The sequence below is a fragment of the Cibotium barometz genome, chromosome 47, assembly GCF_041138505.1.
Source record: "Cibotium barometz isolate CiBa-2024 chromosome 47, ASM4113850v1, whole genome shotgun sequence".
In the NCBI taxonomy this organism is placed as follows: domain Eukaryota; kingdom Viridiplantae; phylum Streptophyta; class Polypodiopsida; order Cyatheales; family Cibotiaceae; genus Cibotium; species Cibotium barometz.
The window spans coordinates 30,690,045-30,711,202 of NC_141092.1; the positions used below are offsets into that span (position 1 = coordinate 30,690,045).

At 43.9% G+C, this 21,158-nt stretch overlaps 1 protein-coding gene across 1 annotated transcript in view; it reads left to right on the forward strand.

Moving 5' to 3' along the window:
* Positions 1 to 1,288: 1,288 nt before the first annotated feature.
* The window catches only part of LOC147611578 (protein TAB2 homolog, chloroplastic-like), a 77,254-nt gene continuing 57,384 nt past the window's right edge, over positions 1,289 to 21,158 (forward strand). Inside the window, exon 1 of the mRNA XM_086784662.1 lies at positions 1,289 to 2,178. Coding sequence (XP_086640788.1) covers positions 1,601 to 2,178 — 578 coding nt within the window. The 5' untranslated portion in view covers positions 1,289 to 1,600. The remainder of the gene's footprint in view (positions 2,179 to 21,158) is intronic.

The window sequence follows — 21,158 nt, forward strand, 5'->3', positions numbered from 1 at the left end:
AACATGAAGTACATATGCCAAGTTCTTAATTTTACCATCTTGTATAGACAATGGCGCTTTATCGTGTGAAATGGGGTGCGCAATATCATAGCCTAGTTTCTCCATTTTCTGCATTTCTCTAAACCACTCACCATGACTGGTCATGTGGTTTAGAGGTGCCAAAATCCACATACAAATTATCTCTTAGTTTCTACATAACCTAGTTTCTCCACCATAACCTAGTTTCTCCATTTTTTGCATTTCTCGAAACCGCTCACCACCATGACTGGTCGTGTGGTTAGAGGTGCCAGAATCTACATACCAAATATCTCTTAATCTCGATACATTTGCTATAGTGGAATTGAGAATGTTGATGATGCATAGTTACCTTGCTGCAACTTTTCACTTTTGATATCATTTTACTTTTTATAATAGCAGTCATTTACGATGTGTCCTGGTTTGCCATAGTAATAACACTCTATGCTATTTGTATTTTGATTTCTGCCAACTTTCTCGGCCTCTCTGCCTCCTTGCCTCTAGAGTGGTCTCTGTGCCTCCTTGCCTCTAGAGTGGTCTCTTCCACCTGTATGAGATTGATTTTCTTATTGTCATCGTTGTTGCTCTGCTGGTTTTAATTTCCAAACCTACTACCATCTAGTCTTCTAGAGATGACAACCTATATCTACCTCTACATGTATTTGAGTAGAAGGCCTATTCTTGTGCATTTCCAAATTATGAACCTCCTTTAATATTCATCGCCTCAGAGACAAGGAGATGAATCAGTTACTAAAAATCAAAAAGGTTATCTCGAACTCCAATGGAGATAGAAAACTAGATTTACTCTTTGCCAATACCATTCAAGGTCATGGACACCATATCATCATCATCTATTGTTGGTGATCCAATAGAAGCAAGGGCATCTACAAGCCCACGGAGTCATCATTTATACCCAGCTTCCCTTTGGTCACATTACGCAACTCCTGCTTTAGTTGCATCTTTTGAGCTTGGTACTATACATCTTCACCGAGGTGTCCCAAGCCTCCTTGTGCATCGTCTTGTATATGCACAATTATAGAATCTATCACACTGATAAACAACCAATACAACACCTTTTTGGTTCTTTTATATACATGATATCTTTGATATAAAGTATAAATGTGTTTATACTATATATAGTACTAGATGCGTTTATATTATATATATAGTATAAATGCATTTATACTACCATACCTTAGGATACGCTAGGGTATGAATTTATTAATGCCCATGGTAGAGTGTACATCAAACATGAACTAAAGGAGGGAATTGAAATGGATAATTTAAAAAATATAAATTAAAAGATCCGAAGGATTGTGGAGCGCCACAAGTTATGGGAAGTGCACATTCAAGGAGGCAACGAGGTAGGAAGTAATAGGCAGTTTCCTACACAGGTTTGTCTTGGTCCTTGCAGAGGGGCGGAGGTATGCCAGTGTTGTTGGTTTTCTCTGTGTCCAAGATAAGAACAGAGCCCCCCCTCTGCATTCGCTAGTGTTGTATGCATACGGTCTCCTTGACATCGACAGAGATTGTTCCATCTCTTCACAGAGAGGTTTTGCCCTCGGGTTTCGGCCATTGATACATCATGAGCCTGGCTGTTGGAGCAAGGGCTTCATTAGCCCCAGCTTGGAATGGCCATGGAAGCTCTTCTTTGCCCACCCCCACTTCCCCTTGGCCCAACAGAGTCCATTTTTCTGCAACCTCATGCAACAAAACCGTACCTCGTTGGTCTGCCTGTCCTGTAGATGCAGCAACAGCAGCATCATCAGCAGGAGAAGGAAGAAGAGATGCCACAGACCAATCTCCATTTGGAAGTTCTGCAAGAGACGGTCACCAAAAGCGGAAACACCGCATTGTAGCATCATTGAGTGTAGCGCAGCCTTTCTCTGGTGTGCAGGAAGAAGATGTCGTCCAAGAGCCTGTCATTGTCCCTGGTACAGATTTGAGCTCTATCAGAGAGTGGGAGCTGGATTTCTGCTCTCGTCCGATCTTAGATGCTCGCGGCAAGCGAGTCTGGGAACTTCTTATCTGCGACAGCAGCAGGAACTTGCAGTTTGCCAGATTCTACCCCAACAATGTGATTAACAGTCTCACCCTCAAGGATGCATTGCTTTCTGTCATGCAGCTGGGGCTTCCTAAACCTCAGAAAATCCGTTTCTTCAGGTGAATTTGCCATTGCAATAATGCTTGTTTTAACTGTAACTTCATGTGTGTGTATGTGTATGAGAGAGAGAGAGAGAGAGAGAGAGAGAGAGAGAGAGAGAGACTTAAGGTAATAGCCAAGCCAGCTGATCACATGTGATCCATATATTGGTACAACAGTACATGAAATGGGACTTTAACTTGGGATCTCTTGATCAGGAGCCCAATGTGTTACCGCTAACACTTGAGAGAGAGTCTATCAAGGTCGAACAGAAGACCATGAGACACATGCAGTGCATCAAATTACATCCAGCATGCAGGCTGTGGATATTTATAGGACCTTGTTTGGTCCTTTGTGATAAGCCTTCCAGTAGTGGCTATTCTGCACCATAGGGGCCACCATGGTTCAAGGTCAAGCCCATCATACATGTAGGCTTATGCTTTTGATGTTAGAAAAAGTGGCTTAAGGCACCCAGGGATCTGGGGAATATTGGTCAATGTAATGTAGTGGGTAGCATGAGCCTAGGGTGAATCATCCCAATGCGTATGTTGGTATGCTGAATATATGCATGTAAACCGTCTTGCATCCTTGGTATGCAAGGGGCACCAATACTTAGAGAAAATTTTTGGCCTTTAAGCGATGAGCAGGCCGGTCATTTTGAATAAGACAAAATGACTCCAACTGTATTTATCGGCAATCCCTCATGCACTGATAGAGAAGGCAATTGAATGCCAAACTATCTGAATTGTGTGTGTCAAGAATAGGGGGTTAAAACCTGATGACAGATGACAGATGCAACTAGGAACACTAGAGACCTAGAGTGTAGTCTTTGGTCATGAGTGTCAGCGATAATACTCTTTGTAGAGTTTGTTTGGTAACTTTTGTGGCCATGTTAGTTAAGCAAGCAGACAATCTATGCTGAAGCAATTAGCTCGTCAGCTGTGAAAAGAAAAAAGCAAAGAAAACTAAAGCAAAGAAAACTGTTGAAAAATAAATCCAAGCAAATAGATTAGATCTCCAAGGTTTAACTTGCCTCCACTCTTGCAAGTGAGTGACCAAAGCTCTGACAACATTGTAAAAGGTAGTTGCTAACTCCGAACATTATGCATATGACACATGCAAATAATGCAGATTATATGCACGTTACAAAGGACTAGAAATAGGGCAAACTTGTTGGAAAAAGCACTTGCTCAATACTCTTGTTGTTATTGCGGGTGACGTATGTGCTCTGTTTTGTAAGTCTCCCTATGTGAGGAGTAGCCGTTGTGATGAGCACCCAAGCACCCGATAGTTCTTAGTTTAGACACCGGATCGTGGCCAAATGTGGCTAGAAGGTTAGGAGACGCTTATGTAGACTTGGCACTCTGCGAAGTAGGATGCACACTTGTGTGGGCTATGTGACAACATTAGTGAGTGCTGGACAATAAATCGAGGACACACTATTCTTAGGTTGTGAGGCTCGTTTGAGGGTCCAGATGGTCTAAGATAGTCGTGGGAGTTGCACAATATCTTAACGAGACTAGTTGTAGTCTATGGTCCCTATTGGATTTTATGGTCGGTTGGTCATTTTGGACTTGGCCGACCTACGTTCATGCCGACCCTTGGCATTATATATAGACTAGTTTGGCAGCCTTTGTTCGTCATCAAGTTCATTGTGTTCAAGCACTCTTGTAAGCAAGACATCCTCTGTTTAGAGTGTGTCTAGATTGCTATCAAAGCTCCTTACCTTGAGCATACGGTGGGTGGATATCCATTAGTTTGTAATCGAAGTTTGCAAACAATAATATTGTTTTCTCTCCACCTCTTTTTGCAATTAAATGCTTTGTATTATGAAGATCTTGCTTCCGCTATTGTGTTTTCTTACAAAACCATCCCTCCCTCCCTCCCTTGCCTTCCTCCCTCCCCTCCCCCTCCCCCTCCCCTCTCCCTCTCCCCCCCCCCCCCTCCCTCGGTCCCAACAATCATGTATTGTACATAATGTACTTATCATTAACCTCTATGGTTTGGGAGATGTTGCGGAGTCACAATGATGTACTATCCTTTGTACTTAACCTCTATGGTTTGGGGGATGCTACTTAACCTTCAGACTGTCTCAAGACAGGTCTTGTGTGGATGGGTTTCAATTTGAGCGTTGATTGGGGGCCTTGTGTGTTATGACCTGCACACTAGGTTGATGCTTTGCGTCAACTTTTACTGATGCTTAGCATCATTTTTGCTAATGCTTTGCGTCCACAAATAATGACGCTACCGTTGACGTAGCGCGATATGCTAGGAGCATCATTTGCAGTGTCATTTTTTGACTTGCTAAAATGATGCTATGGGTCCCCTTTTGTTGTAGTTGGGATTGGTGATCAAAATCTGACAATTTTGGGGTCAACAATCTAGATTTGGGATTGTCGATCCAAAAATCCATTAAAGATGGTGGTCGACATTGGTTTCTATGTAGTTTCCAAGTACAATTTGTGTTACATGCGGAAGCTTTGAGAGTCTTCTTTCAGCCCTAAACACCACTTAGAACATGCTGATGCAAAAACGCAGACAAAAGGGAGAGTAGAGAGAGAGACAGATGGCTGGAAATTCAGTATTTCATGGCTGGAAATTCAGTACTTCATATGGTACAAAAGGTACATAATCCCTTGCAGCCATGGGCTTCCTTCTGGAAAAGGTAAACAAACCCTAATCCTAGTCTATGTCTAGACCCAACTCAACAAGGAGTTGAATGAGTAAAACAATGAGCAAAACCTGCCTTTTATATAGGTCTTGGACAGCCAGAGATCTGGCCGACTGGACCCAAATACATTAAATGCCAATTCCGACATGCCTGATGCAGCCGACACAGTCTTTTCTTGTTTCTCCATGCAGCCGACAGGTCCGTGAGTCCACTCTAGTCCATCCCTTGCCTAAACTTGCACTCCATGCTCCAAAACATCTGGTTCTAGTGAGTCTTTATCATGTTGCCTCTAGGATTAGCCCTTGAGATTAGCATGTACATGTGTGTGCACATGACATCCCCCTCTGCTAAACTTGATGACGGGAATCCAATCTGCTTCTTGGATGACTGTCATCATCCCATTCTATTCCTGGAGTCCCTCTGTCATCCTTCCTACTCTGGCAACCTTTTCATTGAATGCCCGGCCTGGTCCCAAATCCACTCTAACTTTGAGTAAGATCTATGCATCTGTTCCATCCAGTCCCCATTGCGTGACCTGTCTCTGAACACCGCTTGGTCTTCATTCCTGAGAAATGAGTCTGGCACTCTCACTCCACCCCATGGAGGATCATCCTCCCTTGGAACTGTTGCCCGAAAGCCTTTCCTGGCTCACAGGACTGCCATCCCCTTTGGGCTTTGTGGAACACCACCAACCAACCTGCTAGGAGCTCTTCCTGGTCTCGTGTTCCTTGCCTTGGGCTTCGTACCTGTGCACTTTCCTATACCTTGTACCTATACACCTTCATATTGGACTGAATCAGTGTTTAGCCTTGTTGAGCCTGATGCTCTGATACCAATGTTACATGCGGAAGCTCTAAGAGTCTTCTTTTAGCCCTAAACACCACTTAGAACATGCTGATGCAAAAATGCAGATAGAAGGGAGAGAGAGAGAGAGAGAGAGAGAGAGAGAGATGGCTGGAAATTCAGTATTTCATATGATACAAAAAGACACATAATCCCTTGCAGCCATGGGCTGCCTTCTTGAAAAGGTAAACAAACCCTAATCCTAGTCTATGTCTAGACCCAACTCAACAAGGAGTTGAATGAGTAAAACAATGAGCAAAACCTACCTTTTATAGGTCTTGGACAGCCAAAGATCTAGCCGACTGGTGGTCGGCCAGCCGACTAGACCCAAATACATTAAATGCCAATTCCGGCCTGCCTGATGCAGCTGACACAGTCTTTTCTTGTTTCTCCATGCAGCCGACAGGTCCCTGAGTCCACTCCAATCCATCCCTTGCCTAAACTTGCACTCCATGCTCCAAAACATCTAGTTCTAGTGAGTCTTTATCATCTTGCCTCGAGGATTAGCCTCTGAGATTAGCATGTACATGTGTGTGCACATGACATCCCCCTCTGCTACACTTGATGACGGGAATCCAATTTGCTTCTTGGATGAGTGTCATCATCCCATTCTATTCCCGGAGTCCCTCTGTCATCCTTCCTACTCTGGCAACCTTTTCATTGAATGCCCGGCCTGGTCCCAAATCCACTCTAACTTTGAGTAAGATCTATGCATCTGTTTCAAGTCGCCATTCCGTTCCTGCCCTGTCTCTGAACACTGTCTTGGTCTTCATTCTTGAGAAATAAGTCTGGCACTCTCACTCCATGTAACATGCGGAAGCTTCAGAGAAGATCAGTAACTTCAATGCTCAGAATAACGGCACTCTTTTCACGACGGAATTAACGCACAAAACTGAAAGAAGATGTGCAGAAAATAGAGAGAGAGAGAGGGAGAGATGGAGAGGACACAGTATTGGGTCCCAAATACCCTCTGTAGGGTCCCCACCACGGATGGTGTATTTGCTTTATTAGAATGATGTGAATCTGAAAAGAAAATACAGAAATCTTGACCTTTCTTGGCTGGGAAATCCAAAGACTCACTAGAACCAAATGTTTTGGAGCATGGAGTGCAAGTTTAGGCAAGGGATGGACTGGAGTGGACTCAGGGACCTGTCGGCTGCATGGAGAAACAAGAAAAGACTGTGTCAGCTACATCAGGTAGGCCGGAATTGGCATTTAATGTATTTGGGTCCAGTCGGCCAGATCTCTGGCTGTCCAAGGCCTATAAAAGGCAGGTTTTGCTCATTGTTTTACTCATTCAAGTCCTTGTTGAGTTGGGTCTAGACATAGACTAGGATTAGGGTTTGTTTACCTTTTCCAGAAGGCAGCCCATGGCTGCAAGGGATTATGTACCTTTTTGTACCATATGAAATACTGAATTTCCAGCCATCTCTCTCTCTCTCTCTCTCTCTCTCTACTCTCCCTTCTATCAACGTTTTTGCATCAGTATGTTCTAAGTGGTGTTTAGGGCTGAAAGAAGACTCTCAGAGCTTCCGCATGTAACATTGGTATCAGAGCATCAGGCTCAACAAGGCTAAACACTGATTCAGTCCCATATGAAGGTGTATAGGTACAAGGTACAAGAAAGTGCACAGGTACGAAGCCCAAGGCAAGGAACACAAGACCAGGAAGAGCTCCCAGGAGGTAGGTTGGTGGTGTTCCATAAAGCCCAAAGGGGATGGCACTCCTGTGAGCCAAGAAAGGCTTTCGGGCAACGGTTCCAAGGGAGGATGATCCTCCATGGGGTGGAGTGTCACGTGCATCCCGCACTTGGATGCCACGTAGACATATCTGTACACAGAAGGTGTAGGACCTGGGATGGTGAACTGGTCCCATGTGAGCCCAGTCCAGGACGAGTCAGCAAGGGATCCATCTCAGTTGTCCGAGGTCAGGTGTGCATTGTCCTGCACAGGAGTCCAAGGTCAGGTGTGCACTAACCTGCACATGAAACAGTGCCAGTCCGCGCTGTGAGTCTCCCTCTGGAATGATGACAGTGATTCTGTGTATCTGGTATGGTACCGGATGCCAGATCATTGTGTAGATAGTTAGGGTTTACTTTTAGGAATAGGGGCCAGCCTATAGGGCTACCCCAAGTCTCAGTGTGGGCATGGGGATGGTGTGAAACCACCCCCATGAGGGCCAGGAAGGCCCTGGCTGAACCCACCAGCCATGGAGGGGCTGTAGGACAGCCCCAAGGGCATGCCAGGGGCAGCCGACAGTCCAAGAAGCAGTTATTGGGCTGTAGGGCAGGTATGGGGCAGCCCATCTAGGCTGCCCAGCCCCAGAACTGGTTGCAAAATAGGGCCCAACCCATCCAGAATCAGGTGCATAGGGAATAATGCGCAGCATTTAAGGTGATTTTTCTAGCATTTAATGCTGTTATCTCAGTCGTGGGAGACATTTAGAACTGGCCGCCTGTTTATCTACTGGCCGACTGCTGTTGGGAAGTAGTATAAATAGTGGAGGCCACAATCCCATTATTTCATCTCATTTTTCACCAAGAGCTCAAGCATACAAGGGCTAGACAAGGCCAAGAAGTTGCTAAGCAAAGGGGTGGAGGACTGCATGTCAAGGGCGTATGCCATGATAGGGTTTCTTGTTTTCTTTCTTCTTCATCTCCTTCATGTTTTTGCATGAAGGCTAGTTCCTAGGGCTAGGGTTTTGCATGCCAGGTTGGGTCCTTTGGAAGAGAGAGAAGCAGTTTTCTAGCCTTGTTGCATAATTGGGGTTTGTTTTACCTCGTGGGGGGAAGAAAGCTTCGCACCAACGACTGTATTTTCTCTGAAGTACTTTTCTTCAAGTCCTTTATAACTACACGTAGGGCTGCAACATGCGCTTGGGAGAACTCTTGTGGTCTTACACAGCAAGTTTAACTATTTAACTGTAACTCTTAGATTTAAAATCCAAGACATAGGTGAGTTAATGTCAAATGGCATTACTAGGGAAAGGTCATAATGATTGCTTAAGGCCATCAAGAAGGTCTCTAAACGAGGTAGGACTTTGGGTTTGTACAACCTTTCAAAGTAGGATTTATGATCATGTACTTGGTGTTAGCAGAGTTTTATGCAAACTCACATGTAGACAAAAAGGACATGATAATAATTTCTATCACGTCTTCTATTATCTCCAATACAAACTAGGTCAAAGGGAGATGAACTTGGAAGATCACTAGTTCATCCTTTAATAGTTCTCATTGGGATTGTCCCCTTATAATTTAACTTACCACAAACTAGACTGATGTCAAATTGAGTATTTTTGTTTCTGAAAATGGATAGAATCTATGGCATAATTTCATTGAATCTTGTAAGAGTATCTTCATAAATATATGGCATGTGTCCCTCAAACTTGAAGAAGACAACTCAATGAAGAAGACAACCCTATGGTCATAGTTTTTCAATTAACACATAAATCTAAAGGAGAGTCTCTAAAAGATTTGCTCTTACAGTCACATGATGGAAAATTCTCCTAATTGTTCCGCCATCTCTTGGTTGAGTAGGTCTTAACTTATGCTTTCATAAGTGAAATAAGAGCATATATATAAGCTATTTAATACCCTCAAAAAAGTATGCAAAGGCTGGAGGCCTAAGCACACATGCTTGATTGTGGTTGATGACTCCGATTTTTATCTGATGATTTATGGACCGAGGTGGCTCACCTTTTTATATGTCCGTATGGGTGCTTTTGGCTGGTTTTAAGGCTGTTGGCTTGTTTTGAATCACTTGCCACCCATGACTAATTTGATCAGCATTAAATGTTGGCTGTTGGTCGTGGGCTTGTTTGTTTGTTGGCCAATTGCAGTCTGGCCTGGCCGATTGCTGCCTAGGCCCTCACAAGGGCTGCCGATTGGGTCTACATGATGGCTAAGGTATTTAATACCCATAGCAAGGCTGTCCCCTCCTTGGGGCTGGCCCCTGCTATATGAATGCAACTAACATGGCTCTGATGCATACTACTAAGGCTTACATCTACATGCACCTACAGGAGGAGTCGGGACTACTTGCTGAATTCTCTAAAGTGCGTTAAGAGGACTGACCTAGCATTGACCTGACGCAGCACCACGCATGGTTGGTTGGAGAATGCACACGCGGAAGCATAAATTGAACAAGAGAGAGAGTAGAGAGAGCTCGTGGACAAGATCACCTTTTATAATAGCAATAGGCTTTACAATGGCAATAGCCAGCAAGAGATGTTGAACAATGTGCAAGGGAATGGATGAATACAAGTGAATATGAGAGGCCCCTTTTATAGTGAAGCAAGGAGGTTGGCTGACTCCAGGAAGAGCTGGCCGACTACTCAAGACATCCTAAAATAGGAGAAAATAGATAAAATACCCAACAAATAGGGTAAACCTCGTAACACTGAGATGCACAATTCTAACAGGGTGCACGTGACATGAACCCCCTTTGCCATGAAAAGGCACATATCCAAGAGAATCTCCCCCCAATAAGAGAAACACTTTTGCTACGATAGAGTCTGCCTTAGAAGATGAAGACTGGCAGAGTTTCTCCCTGCACGTTCCCAATCTCTCCAAGCTGATCTTGTTGAGCTTTGGAGGATCTTCAGTGTTGTGGCATGGTGTGCAAAATTTAGTCTCCTTGCGTGTAGTGCTTGCCATATCCCCACATCTCGTCCTTTGATTTCCTATTTGAGGATGGTCAAGATTCATCCGATTTTATGTTCACATTCCGTGATCAGCCTGGCACATGAAAAAGTAGTTCGTTGAGAGCTCTTCTTACGCTTGGTGGCCTTTTTTGTTGTAGCTGCAACGACCACTAGCGTGGTCCAATCTCTACGGTCCTGTGCTTTCACTAGACTCAACAGAGAGCGCCCCATTGGTGTTCCAGGACCACGCACAAATAGGTGCTCCCGTACTAACGCCTGGCTCTCCCGATCTCAGCACCTTTGGACTGTGGTTCTCCAAGAGCTTGGACTACCCGGCACCGAACGGGTGTTGCCGTGGAGAGAATCCCTTATCAGATTTATCACAAAGTACTTTACTTAAATCTGAAAATTCACTTACTTGTAGATTGAAGACCAATATCCGGATGTGTCTGTGTAGAAGGTGTAGCCACCTAGGAGGTGTAAAGTCCTCTTGTAGCCGCCAATGAAAAAGAAGTGCAATCTCTTACAAAAAGGAGATGGAGCAGCCGCCTTAGGAGAAGTAACGCCTCGCTGTAGGAACACAGCCACCAGATGTATAGGAGAAGGTGGCTCAGCCTAAAGAGGTGTGGAAGAGCAACCAATATAGTCGTCTGGCTGTAGTGGAGAAAAGGCAGCCTGGTGGAGGAGATGGAGGCGCACGGTCACTTGCAGCCTGCTGGACAGAAGGAGAGTCACCGACTGTTGAGGTGATGAAGCGCATCTGTATGGACAGGAGGTGTCTGGCTGCAGCCTGCGCCGCCTGTAGTGCAGAGTGAACAGCTGCCAGCTGAAGGACTAGCGCAGCCAGCAGAGGGATTGCAGAAGCGTTGGTTGTTGGAGAAGACACTGGCGCCTGCAGGAGGCAGCGCACAGCCTGCAAGAGATGGTACACGCCGCCTCTGAAGATAGTGCACAGCCGCCTGCTGTGGTAGGCAGCGCAGCCTGTTTGGCTGCCTGTCTGGAGGCACACACACACACACACAGCCACCTTCTAGGTTGCCTGGCGAAGGGAAGGCAGCCTGCTGGTGATTCAACGCAGCCACCTGCAACAAATTCAGTCGCCAGCAGAGGGATGGCGTTGCTTGAGGACATGCACAGAAGATGGTTGCTGGCTGATGATCTTCACGAAGATGGAAGAAACGATCGCTGATTTTTTTCTACGATGGAGGTGGTGGCTTCCTTTTGTAAGGGTTGGAGTGGAGTAATACCATAGTGATTTGGCTGGCTCCCCACGTTTGCATGTGGGCGGCCAGTTCCATGGTGGTGTGGGTAGGTGACCATGCACCCACCCCCCCACACACACAAGTCAAGTGTGGCTCCCCACCTTGGCCCCTAAGTGGGTGCCCAAAGGGGGTGCCCACTTTTAAGTGAGTGAACATATAACCTTATAAAACAAAAGGTTAGAATATAAAATATTAAACCAACATGTGCAATACACTTACCACCTGTTCACATGCAACAAACTCGTCAGAAGACAAAGCAAACTTCATGACTCACTGGCAGGCGTCCCCGCTCAGTAAGTAACACGTCAAGCAGGCAAACACAAAAATACAAGTCATGCGAAAACAGTTTCAAACATGCAGAACATGAGTGCATGTGCAAATAGTATCATGGACATATCGCCCGTTCATGGAACAAGTACAAAATATCTGTCGGCACAAAAATGGCACGACGTAAAACATAAATCCTGGTCTTCCTATGGAGTGACAGTCCCATAGGTAAGACACAGTTCCAGGCACGAGCCTCCCTATGGAGTGACAGTCCCATAGACAAAACACGGCACGAATACTGGCTCTTCCATGGCGTGACAATCCCATGGGTCGAACACAGTCCAGGTCATACACGGGTGGCACCAGTCTGGCTCTCGTCCATACGACACCATCCTGCTAACACATGGGTGGCACCAGTCTGGCTCCCGTTCATGTCAGCAAAATACTGGCCTCTTCACATGAGACACTGGCCTGGCCTCAAGTGAACGAGACACAAAAACTGGAGATGGACCAAATGGTCGGCCAATTGGTGACATCCCCCCGGGCTTCTAAAGAGTTGTCCTCGACTGAAAAGCCTCAAGATATGCCTGCAACAACTGTGGGTAATCAACAAAATAATCCTCATTTATCCACTTTGCATCAATAGGCAAATAATTCTTAAACTTCACAAGGTATCTCCTGGAAAGCTTCCCTGCAGTTTCACAGGTAGCTTTGGCTCCTTGTGAAAAACAATCTGTTCTGGCTTGAGGATCTCCTCAAGCTCATCAATCTCTGGCGGATCTTCAGTGACAAGCTCGTCAGGATCTGGCCCCACATATTTTCGAAATTGACTCGCATGAAATGCATTGTGAATCTTCCAGTGACTAGGCAAAGCAAGCCTGTAGGACACTTCATTGATCTTGTGAATCACCCTGAAGGGTCCATAATAGCGAGGAGAAAGCTTAGGATATGATCCTTCTCGTCCTGGCCTCTTCCGAAGCCGAGCCTTCTCAAATTTCAGCAAAACCCAATCACCTTCTTTGACTTGCATGTGTCTTCTATGCTTGTCAGCAGCCATTTTATGCTTATCTTGTGACCTTGCAATGGCTGTCCGTACCTAACCAAAGGCTACATCCAAGTCACGAACATATTCATCAGCTGCAAAAATCTCATCCTTTGTACGAAGGATGGGTGGCAATACCACTCTGCCATAAATAATCTCAAACGGAGCCTTTCCCGTGGAGGCATGGATTGTATTGTTGTAGGCAAACTCAACAAGTGGAAGATACTTCTCCCATGCAGTCTTTTGATCTGCCACATAACACTTCAATAAATCCAACACGGCTGAATTTGCAGCTTCACTTTGGCCATCCGTTTGGGGATGATAAGCTGATGAAAACTCAAGTTTAGTACCCATATTATCAAATAAAGCCCTCCAAAAGAGGCTTGTAGTCTTGGGATCTCTATCCCCAACAATGGATTTAGGCATACCATGATGCTTGAAAATATTAGCAAGAAAAAGCTTTACCATATGATCAGCTTTAATGGTTTTCTTGACGGGCAAGAAATGAGCTTGCTTGCTAAATCTGTCCACAATGGTCCAAATAGCATCATTCCCATGTTGGGATCTAGGCAAGTCCATAATAAAATCCATAGTAATACTTTCCCAAGGTTGCGAGGGAATAGGCAATGACTGAAGCAAACCTGGAGGTTTTTGCCTGTCAAATTTCACCTTTTGGCAAGTAACACATGCACGTACATAAGCCTCAATGTCTTTACGCATGGTTGGCCAAAAGAAATATCTTTGAATCATGCGTGTAGTGGGCATAATACCTCTATGACCAGCATAAGGTGGAGCGTGACATTCCACCATAACCTTTGGACGCAAATCCATCACCACACATAGGTAATTATCCTTCATAAGATAACCCTCGTTGATAACATAAGAGGCATGTGAATGACCAGCCATCAAATCAGTCCATATATGGCAAAAATCAGCATCTAAATGATACAATTCTCGCATAGCAGATAAGTCTCCATGAGAGGCCACTGAGACTGCAGCTACATAAGGCCTCCTGGATAATGCAACGGCCACCACATTTTTCTTTCCTGGAGTATGCACAATTTGAAAATGAAACATGGAAAGAAAGTTTGCCATTCTCATCTGCTTCTCTGAAAGCTTTGTTTGAGACAGAAAATATCTCAAGCTTTGATGATCTGTCTTGACTACTAATTCAGTCCCAAGAAGATAATGTTTTCATATCTTTAAGGCATGAATTACAGCCAAGAGCTCTTTCTCATAGATATCCATATGAAGCTCAGCATCATGCAAATGACGACTCTCGTATGCAACTGCATGCCCTTCTTGATTTAGGACAGCTCCTATACAATCACCACAAGCATCACATTCAACTACGAATGACTAAGTCAGGAACAATCAATACTGGACCACATATGATAGCATGCTTGAGCTGCAAGAAAGCATCCTGTTCTTTTGAAGTCCATTTGAAAGTGATTTTCTTCTTTGTGAGATCATGTAGAGGAGTGGCAATCATAGCAAAATGCCTTATGAAATGCCTATAATACGAACATAATCCCAGAAAACTACGTACTTGATGTATGTTTTGCAATTCGGGCCAATTCCGAATGGTCTCTATCTTTGCAGGATCCATTGTAACTCCATCTTTGGATACAATATAACCCAGATAATGAATCTCTGAAAGGAAAAACTCACTTTTCTTGGCATTAATGAAAAGTTTATGCTTCCGCAACTCTTCGAACACTGTGACCAGATGAGTTCTGTGTTCTTGCTCATTCTTGGAGAAAACCAAGATATCATCAAAGAATACTCCTGTGAATTTGCGATGGGGTCGGAATATCCTATCCATCATACGATTAAACGTAGCAGGAGCATTGGTGAGACCAAAAGGCATTACCAAAAATTCATGTAGTCCAAAGGCTGTCCTGAATGCAGTTTTATGGACATCTTGTGGCACCACTCGTATTTGGTGATAACCACTCTTCAAATCAAGTCGGCTAAAACAAGCCGAACCATCAAGCTTATCCAAAATATCATCAATACGCGGAATTGGGAATCTGTTCTTGATGGTAAGCTTGTTTAAAGCTCTATAGTCCACACACATGCGGAATGAGCCGTCCTTCTTTTGAACAAGAAGCACAAGAGAGTAATAAGGTGAGGAATTGGGTTGAACCAAACCTTTCTCTAAAAGCTCATTTACATGCTTCATGATCTCTTCTTGTTGTGCAGCGCTCACTCGGTATGCGGGTTTGTTAGGTGGAGAACTACCTGGCACAAGATCTATGCGATGATCTTCGGGCCTTTGGGGAAGTAATTCTCCTGGCAATGTATCAGCAAAACAATCATTGAATGCATGAAGAAAATTCAGCCTATCATTAGTCATAGCATCCACATTTTGATGATTTGGCACAAGGCTATCACGAACAAAAACCAAGTACGCAGAAAGACTCTTTTTGATTGCTTTATTAATTTGGATGTGTGATACAAGTGGGATGGAATCCCCTTCTTTGCCAGCATCAATAAAATGCATGCGGCCTTTATGCATAAAAGAAATCATATTGGTCTTGTATTCTTTGTGGGGCTCAAGCCTATGATGCCATGGCTTGCCCAACAATACATCACATCCATTTAGTGGAGCAACTAGGAAATGTTCATTATCAAGGTAGCCCTGGATATGAATGCGCAACTTTCCTATCAATGGGGTAACTTGCACCTCTTTACCAACAAATGCAGCTTCAGCTTCAATCTGAGGTTCCATGTTCTCAACTGCCGTTTGCATAGAGATGAAGTTATCGGTTGCACAGTCATCAAACATGAATAGGCGGGCTGATCCTTGATTTGACCCCAAGCTTTGTATACCATTCGCTCTTTTGCATCATGTTCAGTGTTTTCCTGCACATCGGGAACTGCATGTACATTAGCCTTGGTCTGCTTGTCCTCGTGCTTAGGTTTGCGATCAAGGCACTGTCTAAACATGTGCTCTTTGCTACCACAAGAAAAACATTTTTCCTCCTTGGTATATTGCTCTCTTTGCTCCGGGGTTAAGCCGAATTTGTTCTTCTTTGGGCCCTGATCTTTAGATGTGGTATTTTCAGCTCTACCACCCTTGTGGGTCTCCTGGAAGTTCTTTTTAGGTGGCTGTCCACCCTTTTGTTGCAGATTTGGGATAGCCTTGTCTTTCCCCTTTGAACCGCCTTGATCTTGCTTAATTTTGAGCACCAATTGCTCCGTAGCAAGAGCAGAAGCTGTGAGCTGTTGCAAAGTATGTTTCGGATGCAATTCAATGCCCGAACGATATGCTGGTTGCAATGTAGAGCGAAACTTCCTCTTTCTTTCATCCTCAGTGATTTGCATAAAGGGAGTTACCTCCAACAACACTTTCCAGAACTTGTTAACATATTGTTGCACGCTTTCATTATCTCTTTGCTCAAGTCTGTCCCACTTTTGGGTGAGAGTTTGCTCCGCATTTGCTGGCAAAAACTGAGCATAGAATCTATCCTTAAATTCCTTCCAGGTGTTAATGGGGTCCTTGGTGATCTTTTCAGTGATCCACCAATGAGCAGCAGTCCCTTTCAAAAACATGCTAGCATGGCGTACTTTTGACTTCTCAGTGAAGTCTTCATCGCTAAAAGCAATGTCAAACTGTGCCACAAATGCTAACACTTTAGAAGCATCATGCTCTCCATGAAAAACATTAAACTTAACAGATTTGTCACCTGCTTTAAATTCCTTGAGCTTCGTGGCATGAGGCTCATGGTCTTCTCTTTTTCTTTTCCCTTATCTAACGGGGCAGCCCTATCTGCATTTGCTCCATGGGCCGTCATAGAAGTTTCATGAGGCACGGTGGCATGTGCTCCACGAACTTGAAACTCAGATGCATGTGACTTTCCTGTATAAGGTATTGTCTCTCCATGAGACAACTCAGAAGGCAAAATTCTTCTAGTGGGAGACCTGTCACCCTTACCATGGGATACATGTCTTGAATGCATGTGACTTTCATGCCCTCCATGAGCATTAGCATGCATATATCTGTCAGGCTTTGTGCCTTGTGGAGAAGACGCATGATGAGAGGTGACTGTCACCTCTTCCTTTTGCATAAAAGACCTCAGCCTTTGAGATGCGGGATCTCCATGCTTCAAGAGGAGTGGATTTCTGAATTTCAGCTCTCCGTCATCCCCCTCTTTGATGTCACCCTTTTTTTTTCCTAGTCGTGGAGGATTTATTTCCTAGTCGGCTGCCTTCATATGGGCATATATATAGTTGCCTTGCCTCCCTCATTCTTCACTGCTTGCTTAGCATTGTTTGCTCTGCAGTCCCTCACATACGAGGTCTTCTCCCCTCTTGCTCGGGACATGTATTCCTTTTGATGATGATATTGAGAGCAAATTCTCACTTGTGTTTCCTCTCCATCTCTCTCTCCTCTATTTTCACTTTCCCTTCTTCCGCTGCACATTCAATCAGGTTCACATTCATTAAAAGTGAGTGGATATTTTTTTTTAAATTAAGTGCCAGGGCCCAACCTAGTGAGCATCCCGTTGGGCACCCTGGTGGTGTAACGTAGGGACACGTGAAAGTGACAAAGTTGATGAACTACTTGTAACAAACCCACTTAATCAATAGTCACAAATAATGAACGAAAGTAGAATTTAGAGAAAAGAAAAACGCCTCAATGAGACCTTAACCCTTCGCAAGAATTTATTGAATCAAACCATGGACACAAAGTGCCTGAACCTTTACAATAGTTGAGAAGTGTGTTCCCAAATGAAGAGAGAGTGCTCCAATTTATAGGTTTGAGGCTTCAATGCTCTAGAATGGAAAGAGTAAGATCCAAATGACAAGTGGCTACTTTAATTGACAAGTGTTAAGCTAAATTGACAAGTGTAACCAGCTTCCTCTTCTCAGAAGGAGTATCATCCAGTTGCAAGAGTTCTTCAGGGAGAGCATTCACCTGAGACGATTTTTGCGGCTGATTCTCCTTCTTTGGCTTGTCCACCCATACGTCCTTTTTCTCCACAGTTGAAGCATTTTCCTTCCTTGGTATACTTTGCCAGTTGGCTGATATGTTAGCTTCCTTCTGGATGGTAGAACCACGATTCTTGGGCTTCTTCTCTTTCTTTTGGTCAAACATCTTGGCCTTCTTCTTTTGGGACTCTTCTTTGTAAGACTCCAAGGCATATGCAATCCTTCCGCTTCTATGGTTGTATCTTGAGTTGCTTCCAAGGTGTCCGGTTTTGTCATCTCGTTGAAGCATTGGATGTAAGCCATGGATAAACTCTTATCTCCATATTTGAGGGAATTTCATTGAGAGAGGTTGCAGCAAACGTACTGATATAAGTTTCAACACTCTCCTCTCGGTTTTGCTTCAATTCATCCCATTTCTACTGCACATTAGCTTCAAAGGATGAAGGTAAAAACTTCTTATTGAACATCTCCTTCAAGTCCTTCCATGTCTTTGGTTCTTTCTCTACATGGACAATCTTGAGCCACCAATTCAAGGCAGCGTCCTTCAAGTGCATCGTCGCTATTGTGCTTTGGAATTTTTTGAATAATCTTCACCACCAAAGCAGCATCAAATTGTCTAATGAAAGAGAGAATCTTCTTTGTAAGACTCCAAGGCATATGCAATCCTTCTGCTTCTATGGCTGTATCTTGAGCTGCTTCCAAGGTGTCCGGTTTTGTCATCTTGACTGCCTTTGAAGCATTGGATGTAAGCCATGGATAAACTCTTATCTCCATATTTGAGGGAGTTTCATTGAGAGAGGTTGCAGCAAACGTATTGATATAAGTTTCAACATTCTCCCCTCGGTTTTGCTTCAATTCATCCCATTTCTACTGCACATTAGCTTCAAAGGATGAAGGTAAAAACTTCTTATTGAACATCTCCAGGTCTCCTTCAAGTCCTTCCATGTCTTTGGTTCTTTCTCTACATGGACAATCTTGAGCCACCAATTCAAGGCAGTGTCCTTCAAGTGCATTGTCGCCATCGTGCTTTGGACTTTTTTGGATAATCTTCACCACCAAAAGCAACATCAAATTGTCTAATGAAAGAGAGAATCTCTCTTACCATGAAAAGCATCAAACTTGATGCTCTTTTCTTTTAGCTTGAACTCCCGCTTCTCAGCTACTTGTGAAGTTACTTCATGAACTGCTACTTCTTTTGTCATGACAGCCTTAAGCGAATTAGCCACCATGGACATTTGTGTTTCTTTGGCTTTCTCCTTGTTCTTATGAGGGTTTTCAGGACAAGATGAGGCGGCTTGGGTATGGTGGGACTTTGAGGTTACAGCTTGATTACCTCCTTTGATGATGGTGGATGAAGTAAATTTCATGGTCTTTGACTTTTTTGAAGTGGAGACTCCTTTCATGTTGAGGTAGGCTTTCGTTGATGCAACACCATCAATCGTAGCAGCCTTCTCAGTAAGAAAGTCTTCAAAGACTTTAGCTTCAGCTCTAGCATTAGTTCTTCTCTCCATCAAAGCTTGAATCTTTGGATCTGCTTTAAGCTCTTTGTACCTTTGAATCTTCGCATAGTTTGAAAAAGACAATGTCAAAGAATGTCGAGAACCTCCAGATTGTTGATGAATACTTTTCTCTCCTTCTCTTGACATGGGGAATGTAATTTGTGGGCTGGCCAAAAAAATTGTCACCTCAGGAAAGTTCTCACAAGCGAAGACTTAGCTTTGATACAATGTAACACAAGGACGCGTGCAAGTGACAAGATTGATGAACTACTTGTAACAAACCCACTTAATCAATAGTCACAAATAATGAAAGAAAGCAGAATTCAAAGAAAAGATAAACGAGACCTCATTGAGAGGGAAACATGTCCCTCCCTCTTTGCAAGAATTTATTGAATCAAACCATGGGCACAAAGTGCCTCAACCTTTACAATAGTTGAGAAGTGCGTTCCCAAATGAATAGGGAGTACTCCAATTCATAGGTTTGAGGCTTCAATGCTCTAGAATGGAAAGAGTAAGCTCCAAATGACTAGTGACTGCTTTAATTGACAAGTGTAAGGAGAAATGACAAGTGTAGGGACACTTGTCTCATTCTAGATGCCACATGTCTTAATTTAAGTGGTGATTTCTTCCATAACCTTCTATGTTAAAAATATCCCAACTTGTAAAGAATTTGACAGCAGGAGGTCAGCAGCCCAGGTTCTGGCCTAGTGTGGTGTATTTGTGCATATTTCAGTTTTCAGTTTTGTTTATGTTTTGTGCTAATTCCACTTCATTAAGTGTTTAAGCGATTGTATTTACAAGACGGTGTCCAATACATGCTTAGACCCAGCGGGGTGAATTACACTCTGCAGCGATGAAGCTCTAGTAGGAAGAGGCCTAGGCACCGGTGATCTGGATAATCCATGATCTTGGATAAGGGTCCAAACTCCTCTCTGAAGAGACAGTGGAACCTCCCTCGGATCTCATAATATACGGTGACCTGCATATGAAGTGCTCCTCTGACTCGATCTCCCTCTAGCATATAGTGCATATCCTCTCCTCAGAAGGTATCTCCATGGCTCTCCCTGTCTCTATCATCCTGAGGCGGTGTGATGACACTCGTTGCTGGCCCACTGCATCCGCATGGCATGTGACATGTATATGTTAAGTTATTTGGCCCTAGCCTTATGAAAGTATCCATGTAGTATTGACGTTTGTGTGAGAGTGGTTCATTTGTAGTGATCTGGTATCCTGAATGTGTAGTCTCAATAAATCATTTCTGATCACCTGGTACCTGTGTCACATGCGGAAGCTTTGGGAGTTTTCTTTCAGTCCTGAACACCATCTTGGAACATGCTTGATGCAAAATGCATACAGAAGATATAGAAGAGAGAGAGAGAGAGCTGAGTATTCATTATATTCTATAGTACAAAAAGCTACATCTTGGCTAGCCAATTGGTTGCCCCATCAAACGGTGGTGAAACACCTAATCTAATCCTAAGTCTATGACCCAATCCAAGGAAGGACTGAATGAATCAAAATGATGAGCAAAGTTGCCTCAAATAGGCCTTTGGAATTTCTAGTGAACTCTCCGACTGTGGTTGGCCAGGTCCTGGACAAACTCAAGTGTTCTTGCTGCAACCAACATGTCTTCTCACTCATGCACTGGCCGACAGCCTCTCTTGGCCACCACCGGTCTTTCGCCTGCCAATACCAGCAACAAATGCTCGAGAATTTGGTTCTAGCCTAATTCTTTATCTTGTTGCCCTTTAGCATTAGTGTGAGGACTTCCTAGTTTATTAAGACATGATTAAAATTGAATACAAGAACTAAAGATAATTAGAGAGTGGAAAGCTGA